The sequence below is a fragment of the Xiphias gladius genome, chromosome 16 (assembly GCF_016859285.1).
Source record: "Xiphias gladius isolate SHS-SW01 ecotype Sanya breed wild chromosome 16, ASM1685928v1, whole genome shotgun sequence".
In the NCBI taxonomy this organism is placed as follows: domain Eukaryota; kingdom Metazoa; phylum Chordata; class Actinopteri; order Istiophoriformes; family Xiphiidae; genus Xiphias; species Xiphias gladius.
The window spans coordinates 15,614,835-15,635,019 of record NC_053415.1 but is presented as its reverse complement, the minus strand read 5'-3'; the positions used below and the strand labels follow the sequence as shown (position 1 = coordinate 15,635,019).

Below are 20,185 nucleotides of genomic sequence, written 5' to 3'. Positions count from 1 at the left end.
AATCATAAGTCTGCAGAGGATAATGATATTTTAGAGAATAGCGTGCCTTTAATTTTGTAATAGTTTGGGGAATTCCCTTTAGTGTTTCAACATGACAGTGCCCCTGTGCAGATGACAGCCCCATCCTACACCTTTGGGATAAACTCGAGCGCTGACTTTGAGCCAGGTCTTATCACACGACATTACTAAAGGTCTTTTGGTTGGATGGGCTCAAATCCCTGCAGCCTGGTTGCACAATCTTGCAGAAAGCCTTCCCAGAAGAGTGGAAGCAGTTATAGCAGCAGATTAATGCCCATAACAATCACATATCTTTCGAGCAGCCACATACTTTCTTTGGGGGTTCACATACTTTTTTCCCCATGTAGTTTACAGTATGTTGCATAACTTGACCATGTTTGGTTTCTTATACCGGGTATCATAAATTCATAGTCGAGTTACACTTTAGAGACTTTAGAGTGAAGTATGTATTACATAGTGTCCTCTGAGCCTGCATCATGACGGTCGTCAATCTCTGCGACTTGTGCTTCATTAACGCCAGCACTCTCGCTGTGTCGGCTGCAGCAGTGTCAAATGCCAGCCCCATAACTCCAGTCTGCAACAGCTGCATTTAATCAAGCACTGCCTGGTTCTAATCAGCCTGTGCCTTACCCATCTCTGCTTGGCTCGCGGTCATTTTACAGTGACAGCAGATTTATAAGGCTGGATGTGAGAGTGCTCCAGTGATAAAGAAACACTCTTCAGCCTTCACTCCATTCAACTCTGTTTTCTCTGCTGTTAGCGTTCCTGGAGCCTCTAAAGAGCGCATTTGTCCAGAAAACACAAGACATAGAATTAATTCAGGGGTCACCAGCAGGCGAAACGACGATTAGAAAGTGTGTATTCGAAGGGGCGTGTTTTGGCTGATGACCTCTTTCCCTCCAGCCTCCTTGTGGCCTCCCTCATCAGCTCCATCACCATATGGAAACAGCTGGTCCTTGGTGCTAGGATGCCCTCTGCGCTGCATGAGGCAGCCTGGAGAGAGACAGCGGTGCTTCACTCAGGATGGGCGGAGCAGGGAAAGTGGAGAGGCTTGTTTGGGGAAGATTAAGGATTCGGTTGTGGAAGTGTAAACCCTCTCACTAAGCTGGTAGAGATTAAGTTTTTATTCTTTAAGCATTAATAGGAACACGGGCAGTGTCTTTCTTTGCCTTTGAAACACTACATAGATTTAGAGGCGGATGTCGGCGCAGTTGGGCTGTATGAGGGGAATTTTTCTAGCAGCGAGTGCTGAAGCAAGTCAATGTGCTTTTGTGTTAAAGTAGAGGAGAAACTGCCTCCTTGAAACATACTCAGAAACAGGCCTGGATCATTATCCAAGCCAGGGGAAACTGCTACTATAAACACTCACATTCTGGAGCTGTGTTATGCTCTGCAATGGTGCAAGCCAGTCACGGGGAAGCAGCCAGGCAGAAATTCTCCCGTTGTGTGCCTGACAGAGCTCTGTGTCTCCTTAGGGCGTCTATAACAGCAGAAGAGTTTCCGTGGAAATCCCTGACATTTACTTGACCTTACATGAGAATCCTTTTCTCTCTTGTAGATGGCTTTTTGAGGTATGTGTGTTGTCACGTTGTAGTTATTTGTCAGAAAAGTGGGCGGTTGAGTCATTCCTCACAGTCTTTGCATGCACTGTATGTGGGCTGAGTGAGGACAGACATGGTCAGGGAGACTCACTCTGTATCCCATTCGGATACTGTATCAACCTCAAAGGCCGCTGGTCCGTCATCGGTGACAGCAGTGACACTGAAAACACAGATCAAAGACGGGGTCCACCCACCCATCTAGCTGCTGCAGCTTTTGGTCAACTGAGCCTTTGAATGTCAGGATGGAAGAAGGGAGGATAGAGAGGAATTAAGACAGAGGAGATTTGCCATCTATTTGTGTGACATTAAAAACCATGGGGTTTGGTTGTCCTTCACTTAAATAAGACCATAAAATGTCACAGTGCCATTTGACTGGATTGCTAAGAACAACAGTTCAGATAAGAAATAGATGTGGTTATTTTACATGGTCATCAAAACCTTGCCGGGTGTTATTTTAACCAGATTTTTTTTTTTTCTTGTTCACAGCAAAAAGCTTCAGGCAAGGTGCTGTTTGACCTGGTATGCTCCCACATGAACCTCATTGAGGGTGACTACTTTGGCTTGGAGTTTCAGAACCATCAGAAGATGATGGTGAGTGAAGATAAAAATGGAAGTAAATTAGAGCCTCTTCTTATACATCCTAGAGTTTGTTTTGCTTAAAACCAGCTACTTAGTAAAATATTTTTTTCTCTTTTCCACAGGTTTGGTTAGACCATATCAAGCCCATTATCAAGCAGCTCAGACGTAAGTGTTTCAAAATGCTGTTATATCTTCTTTTAGGGCATCCTTGTCCTTGAATTCTTCAGTGTTTTATCTGAAGAAAATCAGATATGAGTCACTACACAGTAAGGTCCACGTGGATCCCATTTGAAAGAGCTAATGTGCTTTTTTTTTCAGCTAAATAAAAACTAAATTGGGGGTAATGAACAAATCATTTTCCGTTATTACAATACTTATCTATCACACACAGGACCGAAGCACACAATGCTGAGGTTTGCTGTGAAGTTCTTCCCTCCAGACCATGCCCAGCTACTGGAGGAGCTGACAAGGTGAGCTCCTTTCCACGTAATTAAACACATTAAATCTCTACATTGTGTATATCTTCCAGCTGGCGTTGAAATATGCATTTATATGCGATATGTCAATGTAAATTACTTCGGCTGTGACTGGAAGCGAACGTAGAAGCAAAAATGAAACATATGCTCCCGTTTCCAAAAGATTTATTCGCTACTCAGATTTGCAATACTCATGTCATGGCTGCCATGTTTCAGATTTAGCTCTCTGGAGATTAGCAAGGCGCTAATGATTTTCTGGTTTCTGTTTCCTTTTCTGTGGAGCTGGGTCATAACTTGCATGTTTTCAGAGTCAAAGTGGGGGGAATAATAGGCGTACAGAAAGAAATGTCCCTCTGCCACAGTTGTGTATGTCCTGTTAACTGTTAATGATTCTTGTTGATATCAGCATTTGAGATACAGCAAAGGCATACTATAGGTGCATACCATTGGTCCTGTTCTGGCTTTCATCCAAGAGAAGCAGCATTGTAACACAAGACAGTCAGTAAATCATCAATAAATGACTTCCCTGAACGTAGTACTTACTGAATCTAAACTGCGCATTTTGACAACTCTGTTTGGCTAAAAGGAAGTCTTGTGCAAAATAAAAAGAGCCAGAGTACATTGTTTTGGATCAGAAATTTAGTTGCAGCAGTTCTCTTGGATGTCCTGTTTGAATTCAGCCGTAGATGTTTCTGAGTGGTTCCAGAGGTCCATTTTAACTTGCTCCAGTGCTGGAAACCGCCACCACATCTACCCTGCTGTACTATGTGAAAGCTGTTTGGGTTTGTGTCCAGGTACCTGTTTGCCCTGCAGATCAAACAGGATCTTTCCTGTGGACGTCTGACCTGCAATGACAGCAGTGCTGCACTGATGGTCTCCCACATTATCCAGTGTAAGTCCTTAATGACTGTTTCCTCATTTAGCTTAGAGACTAAAGCATCGACGAATCAGATAACCATCTTTGAAAACACATTCTGCTTTTTTCATACAGAGCTTATCATCAAACATTGTCATACGGCACACTGCACACCATTTCAAATTGATTAACTGTGTGTTGCTATGGATACCTTTCAGTCAGATGCCTCAACATTATCTTGCAGAACTGCTTCAGAACAACCGCACACATCATGGTGCCGGGCCAGGAAATGCTGAGCATTTTCATAGCCTGACATTTCTGAGCCACAGTCTGTTATCCAATAATGATCAAAGACAACATGAATGATGATGGAGATTAGTTAAACTTTGTGTCTGCATATAGTTATATTGACACAATTTAACTCAGTTATTTTTTAAGAGGGAATGTCTTTTGGACAAATGTTGTTTCATTCTGTGCCAAGCAGCACTAAAGACACTCTGGAGGCTCACTGAGAAATTTAATGTTGTTTTCTCCCTTCAAATTCAGACCTACTAGTATCTTGTTGCAGGTATTTCTACATGACGTGAACTTTTTCCAATCTTCTCTCTTACTTTTCAGCTGAGATTGGGGACTTTGAGGAGAGTCAGTGCCGGTCACACCTCCTCAACAACAACTACATCCCTGATCAAATGCCCCTTATTGACAAGATCATGGAGTTTCACTCAAAGAATATGTGAGTTTCTGGAACTGGAGTACTATGAGCCATGTACAATCTTGAAATAAGGCATTCCTCGGATCCGGTCAGAGTTTCTCTTTAACTCTGCTCATAAGGTCACTGAAGCCATCGCTCATCAGAAGTTATTCTGTTCACCCGTGAACAGGAAAAGTTGTTTCAGACCTCATGCATGTCCCGTGGGGAAATTTGATTGTACAGGTGACACATTCAGGAAAGCAGCCATTGCATAAATGGGTTATTTCCCAAGAGTGCTCTGTGCAGTTCTTTATCATAGATCAACTCAGAAAAGCTAGTCTTTGTAAATTGTTTTACAGCCTTTGGCCAGAAATAGATATGAGTTTGACTACTGCTTTACCAACAAAAGGCTGCATTGCTAAGAAAAGAGGACGCAAAGCTTCCTTCATCCCACTACATGACTCACACAGCTGTTGTCAGCTGGTATAGTAGGTTAAAAACCCAGATTCGCAGAGTGTATTCTCAGGTGTCTAACGCAGGAGTTTGTGTGAAGTGAAGTTAGGTTATTGAACTTGGCTGTTTTTATCCAGTACTTTTCCTACTATCTGTCTCTGCCGGGATGATATTACTGGAGACCTTCCAGATCTCCTCCCACCATCCTGCCTCAAAATGTCAGAAAGATCAGTGCGCAAGTTTGAATACGAGCCAAAGCTTTGCCAACCCTCGTCTCACCTCTACGTTACAGTGAGCCGTGCCAGAGATGGACACACAGTGGGCGGCTGCTGCTTCGTGAAAGGAACTCGATTAGATTTGACTGCTCTCTTTGACTTGCTTTTTTTAGTCCCCCAAGGCTTTCTTAGTTGATAACTGTAACTGCAGTTCTTCTGGCTGGATGCCATGCCGAGTTAAATCTCTTATTAAGTACCACACACAGGAAACAGGAAGGCTTATCCGCTGATAGGAATTAGGAAAGTTAGTTAGTGTTTGCAACCCCTCCCCAACCTTCCACCGCTGCTCCAAAAAGTCCAATAAAAATGAGAAACCTGGATCCACCAGGACTTGGTCTTTCACCTCAATTATTTAAACACACAGCAGGGTAATAAGCCAGGATTTAATTTATTTGTCCAAAAACTTGCTAAAAGGGTAATGAATGCTCTGGTTTGGTCTTTTTTAAGTCAAAGTGTTAAAACCTGCAAGTACAATTAGCCCTTTTACATTTGCTCTACTCAATTCATCCTGCCTACTCTATACATCGGCATTATACAAAACACATACAGCTTTTGTATAATGCCTATGTATAGATATAAGGATATGGTAGCGGTTATTCTATTCTATATTTTTCTGAATGTCAACAAATCCCATGAAAGACCCAAAGTAATAATGACCTAATCTATCGCTTCACACTTCTTGCCTTCCCTGTGCTTTCTGTGGCCGTATTTACAGCAGCAGGATGTTTATAGATTAACTCAAACTACAGTGTCAATGTTCATGGTAATGGAGAAACATGTCACTCACTGCAACAATGTAGCTCATTGATGTTTTCTAGTTAGTGTAGTTTTGGTTAACAGTGAAGGTATGTGACCCAAAGTGCATTTCTATTCTCATGGTTTTATGCAGATTTTCAATTTCTGCATGAAAAAACTATAGTGGAAACACCAGAAATTTAAAAAAAAAAAATATATATATATACATATATATATCAGAGGAAGTTTTTATGCTTGGCTGATGATCACGCTTGGTTAATAAATCATAAAGTACATGAAGCATGTGACTTAAATATCACTGAAAATGGTGGCAGACAAAAACATTGTGTGGGCCGAATTAATACATGAGATAAACCTAAAAGCAGTATTTCAGTCACATTTTCCACACTGTTTTCCATTGTTTGAGATTTGACTGCTGCTCATTTAATTACGTTTTAATTTTGCACCGTCTTCCCCTGCATCAAAGTGAAGAATTATGCCACCAACTGTTTATCTTGATCACAATAGTGGATGGAAATGCGCATCAATTTGCATTTTCTTTTGCAGATTTTCTAGAAATGTGGTTAAAATTTGCACTACATCCGGGTGGAAACTTGACTACGTGTAGCTATATCAGTCTTAAGCTACACAGACTAACACTTCTTAGTAGGATCAATTAATTGTTAGTTTTGGTCTTTTCATTAGATTAGTTGACAACAAGGAAAATATCAAACATCGCTAGCATTATCCTTAAACTTGTTACCGTTGTGTTTTGTGCTATAGAGGTCAAACACCAGCAGAATCAGACTATCAGTTACTAGAGGTGGCTCGTAGGCTGGAAATGTACGGGATTCGTCTTCACCCTGCAAAGGACCGTGAGGGAACGGGGTTAAGCCTGGCTGTGGCACACACCGGTGTCCTCGTCTTTCAGGTCAGTCACACTGGTTTGTAGTTCAGCACTTTTTGTGTTTTAATGAGGATTTTTGTAAGAAGTCATCTGCATGGCACAGACGTGAATAACATTGTGTGTTTGGTCATTGGTGTTTTTCTGCTCACTTCAGAGGATAGGTTAATTCCATTTTTTCACCACTGTAGGGACACACAAAGATTAACGCCTTCAACTGGTCTAAAGTTCGTAAACTGAGCTTCAAGAGGAAACGTTTCCTTATCAAGCTGAGGCCAGATTTAAATGTAAGTTATGCTGTTGAAATGTACTATGTTTAATTAAATTATATAATAAATGTTACGTAATAAATGTAATGATCTCTGTTGCACTAGAGTTCATATCAGGACACTCTGGAGTTTCTGATGGCCAGCAGGGACTGTTGTAAAGTCTTCTGGAAAATCTGTGTTGAATACCACGCCTTCTTCCGCCTCTTTGAGGAGCCCAAGCCCAAGCCCAAGCCTGTGCTCTTCACACGAGGTTCCTCCTTCAGATTCAGGTACAGGGAGTTTGTATAATAAAGCCGGTTCTCTGTCCCCCAGGTCTGCAGTAGTTTCTGCCCCTCACTGAACAGTCCGACTACAGCTCTGCCTGAATCACTCATTATTATCTCTCCTTTCTCTCTGCAGTGGTCGCACCCAGAAGCAGGTGATTGATTATGTGAGGGAGTCTGAGTTCAAAAAGATCCCGTTTGAAAGGTAAAGGCTACAGACATGTTTGACATGTTTGGTCCATATGAGGGTGCTCAGAGTGTATTACACTGACCTTCAACGTCCTGTCTTCCAGGAAACACAGTCGGGTCCAACACAACAGCCGCCTTTCGCCGTTGCCTTCTCCACGTTACCATGAAGTGCCAACAGAAGTGAGTGTCTTAGTCTTTTTGGTGCATCTGTAGTAGACAATTAGGCACATAAGGTCTGTGCCATCTTATGAATCTCATTATGTTGATTATATGATGCTTCCATTTACACAAAGAAAAGGCCTTTATAGAGCCCTGAGGAGTTTTCTTAAAAACTGGTATGTTACATTAAAAGTTTCGCACCAGAAACCGGCATTGTTCATAAAATACACTCATGACTTTTTAGTAATTTCTGATCGTATTTTTTCATAAATGCATGTCATACTGTTCGTAATATTTTGTCATTTGAAAAGAAAAGAACTTTTCTATAATCATTTTTACTTTTACCTATTAGGACAGGATATAGCAGAGAGTATTACCCGAACTAGGAGACCTTTGTGAACGAGATGGAAAACTGATTTATTGAGAATCGTTTTTACTCACATACGGACTCCCAGTCCCTCTTAGTCCAAGGCTGGGCCAGATCTTGTTTGTCTGCTCTGCAGGAGAGTGCCCAAGCCTACCAAGATGTAGAAACAAACGCATGTTGAACCACCTGTTTAGGCCCTATTCGAAGATGACCTCATGCTTACGGTCACCTCTAGTCGATGCACCCTTAATCTTTGCACCCTGGTATACCTGCTTGCATTTCTAGTTTACATCCGTGTTTACATCGGCTAGGAGTCTTCTTTTTCCCAGCCTTCTGCTACATTTACTGGCATATTACCACCACTCACTGTCAATCCGCAAAAATGTCAGCGGGCATGAGTATTTTGCCACACTCTGCATATATGTGTACACGCGCATCCCATACATACAAAATTCCAACAGGTGGTCAAAAGCTCCACAGGGTACCTACAAGTCACATAGAATTAATTAAAGATACCAGCTTTTGGTTATTATTAGTAACTAAATTAAACATAATCAAGATTAAAATGTACTCTCAGAATGCTTTAATTGTGTTGCCTCTGTCGGTTTCTGTCAGAGGGGTGCTACCGGGGACAGAGAGGACACTCCTCCTCAGCGTCATTGGAAAGAGTCGGTGTTGGTGAGTGCAGAAGACCCCTCAGCTTCACGGACAACGAGGGCGAGCCCCTCTAACCAGAGAAACGGCCATGAGGAGAGAACGGGGTCTGTGTCCAGGACAGAGGAGACAAGAGGCTCAACTCCACAGAACCAGCCAGAACATCTGAGTACAGGTCCAGCATCTTGGGCTGCTAAAGGCAGCAGCTCTTCCATCTCCTATGTTGACTGCGGTGATATAAATAGTGAATATAACATGGGCAGGGACCAGGCTCCTTGGTTGAATCACAGCTATAGGGAGCAGGCCATGCTCTACCGGGGATCTGTCTCTGGGAACATAAATGGGGCTTTGCAGGCCCAACAGGAGCACTTTCTTGGTAGGATACGTTACAGGGAGTCTACTTCATTTTCTAAACCATCGCTCGACATGAGCCACGAGTTAGATGAGTCTCCCATGCAGTCATTCAAATGGCCTGACCAAAGTCCTCACCATGGCACCATGGCGGACGTCAGTGCTCACAGTAGACAGAGGCATAGCAGCAGCCCTCTCACAGCCCCACATATGATGGGTTCACACAGTGTCGTCACCAGTCCTGCAATGGACACCTCCCATCAAGCAGCTTCCCTCAGTCACGCTGAGCAGAACGGCTACAGCTCTGTTCCCCCACACGTTGATGAGGGTAGATACTCCCCCATCCCGAGTCGCTCGCCGCGCTTACAGAAGCTCCACAAAATGCATCAGCACTCCGACACAGACCCAGACCAGCGAACATCCTCGACAGGGCAAGAATCACGTCCCGTCCTGTCCCGGGCTGAACGTATGGCTGCTCTTCAGCGCCGCATGGTGGCCAATGGGCTCTCGGCGCCGGGCAGGTCCAGGGCCTGTCCGGGGCAGAAACGCTTAGGGCAGGCTGGTGGCACACATGTGGGAGCGGTTCAAATGAACGACTGCTGCACCACCAGTGGTTCAGAGTCCAGTGAGTCTGAAGTGGAAGCAAACAGGGACAACTGCAGTAGCCCCCCGGTGTCTGGTAATCCAGTGGAGGCCAGCTGCCCTTCCCCTATACCCAGGAACAAGTTTTCCTTTGGCAGCCTCCAGCTGGATGAGGAGGCAGATGAGGACGGATGCCATGCCTTCAGTGATGAGGATAGCGGACAGATTTTCAGCTGTTAGTGCACAGAGAGCTTCAAACCATCTCCACAGGAGAGATTGAATGGTTTAGTCCGGGTCCAGATGGTGTAAGAAAAGCAGTGTCCAGTGGGTGACAGATTATTTCTGCCCGGAGACTACTCAAATCTCCACACTCCGTGTTCACAGTAGTCTTCTTAAGCACAGCACTACCTACTCAAAGCACTTTTGAGCCCTCTTTCAATGGGAAGTGGTTCCCTTTGCAAGACTGCATAGAGGAAGGAATGTGTTCAGGGTTTACTTGTTGCATGGAGGGGCTTTATCTCTCAGCCTCCCTCTTTATTGTATTAACATGTCCCTGCAGAAATACACAAGTGCCATGTTAGGATTTCACCCTTGATAGCTAATGATTGATAAAAACTGTAGAGACTATAGAGAAATAGTGGCTCTGTTTATGTAGGTTTTATACCTAAAGACAATTAAAAGAATTACATTTATCATTCCAGTTTCACTTTTTCTCACACTCTTTGAGATTTACTGGACCTTGTTGTAGATTTCATTCTTAAGTCAGTGTTTTGTGGAGTTGTTAAATGCTCAGTTCAGTTATTGTCTCAGTTGCCTTATGATTTCCGATAGGTAAATACACATATCATTCCGTAAATATCCGTAACAGATCTCTTTTCTACTGGATAACTTGACAAAGCTGGTCAAATTTTGTACATTTTTCTGCAAAACACACTTTTTACTCATTATCAACAATTTGTGGAGTTTTAGAAGACCCATGAATGTACAATTGTGGCAGTAATTGTTAAGTTTCTAGGCATATATTTTATGTTTTTATTGAATACAACAACAGGAGTAAATATACCCTTAAAATATTTTACTGAGCATTGTCTAATAGATTTAGAGACCAGCAGTGGCTCGGTCAGGCTGAGGTGAAAGTAAATTTCTTTTGCAGTTGTATTTTAGCGACTCCAAAACAATTGCTCTTATGTTCATCGCTGACGTCCCGCGCTCTGCACTTGACTCATGCTCGAGTATCCCTGGCTGTAATTTGGTATCACAAAACCAAGTCCTCCAACAGCTATGATATCCACAAACTTTGCAATCTTTGTAACAAAATCCTGCGGCACTTTTATGTTTTGGTTTCCTTCCCAGTTTTCTTCTGCACTTCTGTCTTCATGTTTATTTGTGTTGTTATATCTGTTTGAGAAAGCTATGATCTTTGTGTCACATTTCTGTTCTTCCTTTTTCTTTGTCCAATGTATGCACTTGCACTCTGTCAGCATGAAATTTTCATATCTTGTCTGTTTTGTTTTTTTTCCTCAGCTGTGACTGCATGCACACCTGTTCTGTCACTCATTACAGTCTGTGTGGTAGGAAGAAAATTACCAGTATCTGGGTTCCCTTCCCTGCAATGATCCAGCTAACACTTAATTATTCAAGAAGAGAGAGAACATTGGGTAAAGGATGACAGGAGCTTGGGAATATGCAGGCAAATAGATGCAGGGTTTTATATCTGTAGGTGCGTGCGTGCGCGTGTGTGTGTGTGTGTGTGTGTGTGTGTGTGTGTGTGTGTGTACACCATATGTGTGAAAGGCAGTTTAAGGGCAACACCTTCAAGCACAGAGTCTCTTGGCTCATCCATCACTGTCGACTGCATTCGCAGTGCTCCCAGACGTTTTTAGCATTGAAATCAAAGCGAGAGATTTTTATAAGCCTATTTTAGATTTTCTAAACCTGAATTAACAATGGAATTATGAAAACAGAAGATATGTTTGTTTGTCTGAGATACTGGATCACTGCAGTGTGAGGGGCCCCTTTCTGGTGCACACAGCTCTCTCATAGACCTGGAGTAACACTCTAAGTAACTTGGAGCAGATAGAAAATATCAGTCTTTCAGATTCGTCGTTGAACTCCAAAACCATCGAACATGTGTTTGTTCAGCTCCAAGTCCCAGGTCTGTAGGCGAGACTTGTGTGTGTTTTTTTCAGCTGCTGTGGGGTCCTTCGGGGTGTGTTTCCAATGCATGCTGCGCTAACCCAGGACCGAGGCATGGTCCACATCATGCTGCGCTGCCCTGGCTGCTCTCTGCATGTACTGTATTGTATGTACTGTAATATACAGGTAGTGCTCACAGTCACCTCACTGTAATTTCATACTTTTATATGACAGATTAGAGAATTTGATGTTAGGGTAGATTTTAAGACTAGGAAACTATGCACTATTATAGTGACCAAGTTTAAAATGGCACATAAATATACAGTATCTTTACAATTCACTATGTCACTATTATAGGTGAATTGAATGTAAAACTGAATGATGTATGTTTCCTCATTACCAACTGAATTTTTACAGTAACACAATCATAAGAATGTCACAAGGCTGTTTATTCAAAATCTTTATGTAATGTTAGATAATAGGCTAGAAGACTTATGTACGACTTCACATTTCTTTTTTTAAACGTTCCCCTCGGTCTCTCACTCCGTCTTGTTCAGTCACTCACAGTGTCCCTCTAGACGCTCACTGGGCTTTGACCTTTTCATGCTGCTTTTCTCACTATTTATACTTATTTAACAGTGTATATATGTGATTTTGTAGTCAATAAACAGATATTTTTATACTGTAATGTTAGATAATAAGCTAGACGACTATGTAAGACTTCACAATTCTTTTTCTAAACGTTCCCCTCGGTCTCTCACTCCGTCTCGTTCAGTCACTCACAGTGTCCCTCTAGACGCTCACTGGGCTTTGACCTTTTTATGCTGCTTTTCTCACTATTTATATTTATTTAACAGTGTATATATGTTATTTTGTAGTCAATAAAGAGGACCGTTATGAAGACAGATTTCTGAATCTTCTTTTTGAGATCCCAGAAGTTAGCGTCTGGTGCTCCTTCTAGATGCTAGACTTTTCCCCTTCATCTTCCCTATAGTTTTGTAGTGTTGGTTTGTGAATGTCTGTGCCTATACTTTTTTTCCCCCTATATTCATTTGCAGCAATCTGACTCACTCCTTCCCTCTGCAGTGTCTAGACTAACTCTTTCACAGACCTTTTCTGGTATGTTGAGCTAATTGCAGCCATGAGTAGCGCTGTGTGTCTGTGTGCATCACTGTTGCATTTGTGCCAACACACCACAGGACAGCAGAGAGAGGTTGGCAAGTTGCAGGCATAACATAGCAAGTAAGCTGAGTGAAGATTGTCAGTGTAGATGACACTAAGTAAGCCATTCCTCTTGATCATCCTGCAGTATGTGTCTCAGCTTGTGTATTGATTGACTTGGCACAAAAGCTGCCAGAGCTGTCTGGCCGGTGGAGTGAGTCATTGCTGACTTCTCACTTTCTGCATGCAGATCCCCCCCCAGCTAGACATGATTGTGTTTCCTTCCTGTACGGCTGAGGAAGACACTGATCCGTGGTCAAATTGTGTTTGTAAATTCTAAAATAGTTTGGTGTAACCTGCATAGTTTCCCATTTGATGATGTTTGCCATGTTGGATGATGAACTGAATGCTAGAAAGTTTAATTTGTATCAAAATGTCACCACAGTGTCTTTGGGAATTTGACTCTTTGTAGAGCTGCAAGTCCATGTTGACATCTTCAAATCATGTTCTGTCCAAGCTGTAGTCCACAAACTAGAGATTCTATTACAATAATATATAACACTGAAAAGCAGCAAATCCTCAGGCTTGAGAAGTTGGAACCAGGGAACATTTGGAGAAATTTTCTTTTAAAAAAAAAAAAAAACCTAAGCAATTAAACTTAAGCAATTACTTAATTATCAAAATGGTTGCTTCATCCTCTGTCACTGTTATATCACTGACTTCATATGTATTCTCACAGTGTGTCAAACTGTACCCATCTGAGACTTGAAATAGGTGAATGCAAATGCTAAGAATATTTTTTTTTTGCCCAGATCTAGTATATTGTTGAGTTTTCATGGGTTTTCAAATCACTTTAACTTTGATCTTTTCTCATTTTCCCTGCGGCTGCTGTGTGACACTGGGCAGGTGTGGTGTCCAATAGTCCTCACCTGTCTGCGTCCTCCGGTCACTCACACGGCATGGTCAATGGTCAGAAGTCCCTGGAGCTGTGCAGCCACAGTCCCGATGGCCGACAACCTTCCCCCCTCACCAGCCCGCTGCTCAATGACGCCTGCAGCGTTCGCACCGACGATGAAGACGAGGTGCGGAGGAAGGTTTGTAAACAAGAAGCACCTCAATAAGTTGCGTTGTTGCATCAGTTCTTAAGATTTTTCTCTGAAGTTGTGCTTCAAAGCCAACATCACATGCTGAAAATAGCAGTGGACCTAGATTACATTTCCACTGAGACTGAAGCTGAGAATTTTCCTGCAAACTTACTAGAGAAATGGGTTAGACGGTAAATACAACTGATTAGGCAACAAATACTGCTGGACTTGCTCATAGTAGGAAAGTTCAGTTATTCACGCTCCGTATCCTCACTCTGTTGTGATGTCTTTGCAGAGATTTCCAACCGATCGCGCCTACTTCATTGCCAAGGAGCTGCTGACCACAGAAAGGACGTATCTGAAGGACCTGGAGGTCATAACTGTGGTAAGACATGCCTAGTCCGCTCTCTGGCACACTGCTCTACTGTTTGTTTTCTCTTGCGCTGTCCTCTGGGTAGAAAACATTGATTATTCCAGTTAGCTGCACCATTGCAGAGCGCCCGCCAAAACACAGTCAGGCAGTGACACAGGGATATTTTGGCAGATGCGATTTCATTTTTTATTCATTCCCCACACTCGTGCCCTGAAATGGATTCTTCTGTCTCACTCAAGGCAGTGAATACTAAACTGTGTATGCTTTTTCAAGAGATAGATGGATTTAGCTACATGTTTCCTCTGCATGTGACTCCCTATTTTAATCTGTTCCTTTAGTTTTCACTGGCTTGCTACAAGCACATTGACACAATTTGATTTGATAATATTGCACTGGAAATGCAGCAGAAAACAGGATATTAAATGTGCAGTACAGCTCCTTCAGCTGCAAACAGGAGGATGTTCTTCCAAGGCTGCACTGAAGCGCTGCTGTCGTCTGATTCGGTATACACATGGAGAAAATGCTTCACTCCTTTTCAGTGGCGGGTAAAATTTCTGCAGCTTTTCTCATCTTGTAATTTTCAGAGAAGCCTTTCACACATCTCATAAATATTTGGTTTGGCTCCTGTCCTCATTCTTGTTTCAGCTGTGTGCGTGTGTGTGTGCGCTGTTTCTCTTAGTCCCTCTCTTCCCATACACCAGTTGGTAATACCGCTGTTTGGGGTTGAAGTCATCTGAGCAACAGCTGCTGCTTCTTCTCAAACCCTTCTAGATACACCCACTTTTCCTAAAACCCACTTCCCTTTTCCATCACATCAGCTAAATAAAGCTGTTTTCTGTCTGCTGTGCCCTAACACACACCACACAACATGCAACATTTGGCTTCAGTCTGACTTGTCAAGAATGATTGGCTATTGATTCTTCCATTTGTCCTCGGGCAATTAAAGGATTTAAGAGACATCACAAAGGCTGAAGTGCAACAGCAAGACAGAAGGCACCCTCTATCCTAATACCTTTAATTCAGATAATAACCCCCCCGAAAAAAAAAAAGTTTCCTGGTAGTGTCCCTCTGTGTTATGGTAGTGCTGAAATGTGTGGGATTATTGGGTATAAAATATGTGTAACAATAGATTTCCATCGATGTGTAAACTAGATTTCTCCATGTTACGTCGCTTGAAAGCTCACTGCATGCATGCATTTGTGATCGCAGTCTTTTCAGAGTGCAGTGGAACAAGATGAGGCAACGCCAGACTCTCTGAAGAGCACCGTCATCTCCACCTTCGAGCCGCTGCACAAGTTCCACACAGGTTTTCTCAGGGAGGTGGAGCAGAGGCTGGCTCTGTGGTGAGACTCCTCCATATATTGTCCGCAGGGTTAAGAACAAGTCCAGCGATATGGGGTTGGTTTGGTTTTGCTCAAATCTACCACTACCTCAGCCCCGTTTTTTAATGAGTTTCGTTGACATTTAGTCTGAGAGGGTGACCCGGTCCCTTTAGTTGACCTGAGGAGCTATCGTCTCCATGGCAACAGTCGTGCTGCACCAGGGCTGGCCTTTTCTTGCCTTTGGGTTTCTGCTGTCTGATCTCCTTAATGGTGTTGTGCTTTATCTAACACACACTGAATCACACACACACACTCATACATGCAGACAGTGATGCATACAGCCTGTCATGCTGTTAAATTTATTGCCATTAACTGTAGACATACAGTTTAGTAATTTTATTTCAAAGCCTATGCTGGCTATACATGGTTACAACCCCAAATTAAAGCTGGAAGTAATATTAAGTCAATGCTGCTGATAAGAACTACTTTCAAATGTGTATGCAAATTATCCAGCACTACACATCTCTTTATTGGCTTTGCATATTCAAATATTATAGTAGATACTGTATGTTCCTTTGTTATCGTGACCACGATTAGATGCTTTGTGTCATAAATGAAGAGGAATGTGTTTTACAGACTAAGATATGTTACCCTAAAGCTACTGCTAAAATGCTCTACCAAGTTGAAAAATATTCTGAATGAATCCAGTAATGGCAGCCAATTAGTTTTGCTCCCTGTATGGGGAAAGTCAGGCTCAAGGGAGACACCTGCTGGTGGGTCTCTCTCGAAGTTTAAAGAACTCTCTCCGACAGACTGGAATTTTTCTTTCGCAAGGTGAAGCTCATCTGAATAATAAATGAGCTTTAAGAGCTTTTGTCAAGCTTAGTCAGTTACTTCACTATCTACAATAATAACAGTAGTAATAAAGTTCAAATTTACGCAGATTAGATACGGTTATTAAAAAAGGCTTGCAATAAAAATACATTTTCAGAAGCAATATAAAAACAGACAAGCAATTTAAAAGAGGTTATAAAAAAGCCATTCGATTAAAAGCTGTTTTCAGAATGATCTAAAAGAAGATCCTGATTGTGCAAGACTGAGTTCGTCGGGCAAGTCATTCCAAAGCTGAGTTGATTTAAAAGCAAAAACATGACTCAAACAGTAACTCCATAATGTTTCAGAGATAAAAACTGCTGATGTGTATCTGTACTAGGGAAGGACGTTCCAACGCTCACATCAAAGGAGACTACCAGCGCATTGGAGATGTCATGTTGAAGAACCTTCGAGGTTTGAAGGTGAGGCGGCTTCATGTAAAAGTCTTACATATCTGTAATAACAGTAATGCATTGATACTCATATGTGTGTGCCATTTTCCGACTTAAATCTGTCCATAGCCGCTGACAGCAAACCTGCACAAGCAGTCTGAAGTTATGGTGGAGCTGGAGAAGGCGTGCAGGGCCTCCCGCAAGTTGGAGGGTCTGTGTAGGGACTTTGAGCTGCAAAAGGTCTGTTACATCCCCCTAAACGTCTTCATTCTGCGCCCTCTGCACCGCCTCATTCACTACAAGCAGATCCTGGAGCGCCTGTGCAAACACTACCCGGCTACTCATGTGGACTTCAGGGACTGCAGAGGTACTACGCTCACACCAACGTTTATATGTCTTCTGGTGCAGCAGAATTATCTAACAGACAGTGTCCCATGATCTCTCACCTGTGGTGGGTCTGTAGCTGCTCTGGCAGATGTGTCTGAGGTGGTGGACCAGCTCCAGGGAAGCCTCATCAAAATGGAGAACTTCCAGAAGCTTTTGGAGTTGAAGAAGGATTTGATCGGCGTTGACAATCTTGTTGTTCCTGGTCGGGTGAGTTTAAAGCTTGAACGATTTGAATTTTCTTCCAAACATCTACTGATGCTTTTTGCCAGACCTCCCGTATAGCATGTGTCTCATAAATGATGTATGCGATCTTTTGTTTTCTCTTTCTCAGGAATTCATCAGGTTAGGCTGCCTCAGCAAACTGTCTGGAAAAGGCCTACAGCAACGAATGTTTTTCCTGGTAACTCCCACTTTCTCAGATTGGCTCATATCACTAATCTAATTATTTAGTTGAGTGAGCCCGGCGGAAAAACAATTACGCTTTTATCTTTTACAGCTATACATTACTCAGATGGTGTTGGCAGATGTAGTGCAACTACACATTTTCTTATAGGGGAAAAATAACACATGTTGCTCAGGCATTGACACTGTTATGCAAGTGTTTTACAGGTGTGTTTGGTTTGGGTAGAAGTGTAACTTATAAACAAAGCTATAAAAATGTATATATGAGCATTGTGCTGAAGAGTAATGATTATGACAAGCTGTTTTTGCCTCCTTAGAAGTATTTATTGGAATGTGTACATTTAGTTTAGTGATTTAAACAAAAAGGGACTCACTGACATTTGGTTTGAAAGACCGTTAATTTCCCTTTTCCATTTTCTCTGTCCTTCTCTCTGCCCCTCTGGCGACAGTTCAACGATGTCATTTTGTACACGAGTAGGGGGATGACGGCGACCAATCAATTCAAAGTGCACGGGCAGCTGCCGCTCCATGGCATGACAGTAAGTGCTGTGTCTCTCAGCTGAACACGAAGTGCTTCAAACGGCTGCCACCAGTTTGGCATTTCTGCAAATAAACTGCTTCAAACAGCTGAACTGCAGCTCATTCAAGGTCTGCCTCCACCCCAAACACACACACACACACACACACACACACACACACACAGACGCAGACGCCTGCACACACACACAGACGCAGACGCCTGCGCACGCACACACACACACACATGCACACACACTTTCAGGACCACTACACGTGTCCTTCTCTCTCACTTCCTTTTCATCCTCACTCCCTCCTTCTCTGTCTATTTTGGTCCTTGTTGTCCTAGATACTGCTGCTCTCCAATGTTTTTTCCGTGTCTCTGTGTTCTTCTTCCAGATCAGAGGGAGTGAGGAGGAGTGGGGTGTGCCTCACGCCTTCACACTGGTTGGACAGCGGCAGTCGGTGGTGGTGGCAGCAAAGTAAGAGCACTGGCTGTCAACACACCAGTACGGTGTACACCTTGTACCTTGACCTAAAATTATCTCAAAGTGCCTATTGTGTGTATTTCTCTTTTTGGGGAGTCAAGATTTTCATGTGGAGCTGTTTGAGAATCACTGGATGAGCATTCTTGTCAGATACAGTTGAGTTCTCACAAATCATAACAAACATGTAGAAAAACATGTATTCTCCCCACTTTTCAATATCCTGCTTTTGTCCCATCTCACTTTTACAGTTCCTGTTTGATTTCTTGTCCAGTTGCCATCCTTCTGAGGAGAGAAGAGTTAATACAAATGTTTATCTGACCATTTAGCTCACTTTTAATAACAAAGCTCACAGTAATGAAGGTTTATGGGCAGAGTCAGGGCTTCATTGACTTTCTAGGCCCTGGGCTTTGCCTCTCAGGCTAGATAGTCTTCTGCTTTACGTGCAGCTTGAGAGGAAGAATTGCAGGGCTGAATTTTTTTTTTTTTTTAAATAGAGTATTTTTCCAAAGTAACTTTCCCAGATGCAAAAGGGCTTACTCTTGATACAGAAGGTTTAGAATCACAGTTTCAATTACGGAAAAAAAACAAACAAAAGCAAAACAGGAGTCAAAAAAAGCACATTTTGGGGGTTTTAAAAAAAATCATTTAATCCATATTTTTATTTACAGTCAATATTCTCCTATAACGATGCTGGAATTGAACATCAATCAAAGATAAGACAGTCACCTTGATCATTAATGTTATATTATTAACAATATCCCAATGTATGTAGGATTTCCTTTCTTTCTTCACATATTTTCAGGGTTTTTTGTTTGTTTGTTGGTTGATTGCTCTTTATGTTTCTACACAATATGTCCTTGATTGTTAGCTTTGCACTTTTTTTACTCTGACAGAAAAGAAAAAGAAAACCACCACTTTTTCTGTCTTCAAACTTACATTTCGCCGATCCAGTTTCCATTAATGAGCAGATGGTGTCTCCGTGTCTTTTTATGGAAAATTTGGCAGGACACCTGGACATTCTTGTTAGCGGGACTATTTCTAACCACCAGGCCTTCCTGCTGTGACTCATGCCTGTTTCGCTCAAGGGACACGCTGAGCCCTTTTAACATTTGTGTGTGTTTTTCACTCTAGTTCACTAACAGAGATGGAGAAGTGGATGGAGGACATAAAGATGGCGATAGAGATGGCAAATACCAGCAATGGGCCTTCATCTGACCTGCTGACCAGCAATCTGACAGACAACAGTAAGTTACTACATAAAACATACAGTTGAATGCGAAATGTATCATTCGGCCTTTAGTGCTGTCCAACAAGGAGTGAAAAAGAACCCCAACTAAAACCCCACCAACTGAAATTGACTACACTGGATTTGTGAATGATCTGACGCTGTCTGTGTTTGAGCGCCCTTCTCCCCTCATCACCCTGCTCATTGTCTAGCAGTAACAACCTCCTGACTTTCCCAGAATGCCCTGAGGACTCCTCGGTGGAGGCGGAGTCTGAGGACGACATGACCGCGTCGCACACCTCGCTGGAGAGGCCCGCCCCTCACCGTGGTAACACCATGGTGCACGTTTGCTGGCACAGGAACACCACTGTGTCCATGGTGGACTTTAGCATAGCTGTGGAGG

At 42.6% G+C, this 20,185-nt stretch overlaps 1 protein-coding gene across 4 annotated transcripts in view; it reads left to right on the top strand.

Annotated features, from left to right (window-relative positions):
• LOC120801404 (FERM, ARHGEF and pleckstrin domain-containing protein 1-like) overlaps positions 1–20,185 on the top strand; it is a 51,576-nt gene that overhangs the window by 25,849 nt on the left and 5,542 nt on the right. For 3 of the 4 annotated variants that reach the window (XM_040148362.1, XM_040148363.1, XM_040148365.1), the window contains exons 3-24: positions 2,106–2,210; positions 2,321–2,363; positions 2,590–2,668; positions 3,469–3,566; positions 4,149–4,263; positions 6,468–6,615; positions 6,780–6,875; positions 6,963–7,126; positions 7,257–7,325; positions 7,414–7,489; positions 8,451–8,664; positions 13,626–13,813; positions 14,100–14,189; positions 15,387–15,520; positions 16,713–16,794; positions 16,894–17,131; positions 17,228–17,358; positions 17,483–17,551; positions 18,003–18,092; positions 18,469–18,551; positions 19,689–19,801; positions 20,021–20,184. In XM_040148362.1, the coding sequence (XP_040004296.1) occupies positions 2,106–2,210; positions 2,321–2,363; positions 2,590–2,668; positions 3,469–3,566; positions 4,149–4,263; positions 6,468–6,615; positions 6,780–6,875; positions 6,963–7,126; positions 7,257–7,325; positions 7,414–7,489; positions 8,451–8,664; positions 13,626–13,813; positions 14,100–14,189; positions 15,387–15,520; positions 16,713–16,794; positions 16,894–17,131; positions 17,228–17,358; positions 17,483–17,551; positions 18,003–18,092; positions 18,469–18,551; positions 19,689–19,801; positions 20,021–20,184 (2,589 nt within the window). Of the gene's footprint in view, positions 1–673; positions 1,127–2,105; positions 2,211–2,320; positions 2,364–2,589; positions 2,669–3,468; positions 3,567–4,148; positions 4,264–6,467; positions 6,616–6,779; positions 6,876–6,962; positions 7,127–7,256; positions 7,326–7,413; positions 7,490–8,450; positions 8,665–13,625; positions 13,814–14,099; positions 14,190–15,386; positions 15,521–16,712; positions 16,795–16,893; positions 17,132–17,227; positions 17,359–17,482; positions 17,552–18,002; positions 18,093–18,468; positions 18,552–19,688; positions 19,802–20,020; position 20,185 lie in introns of those variants that run through there. The other variant, XM_040148366.1, reaches the window with a different exon arrangement.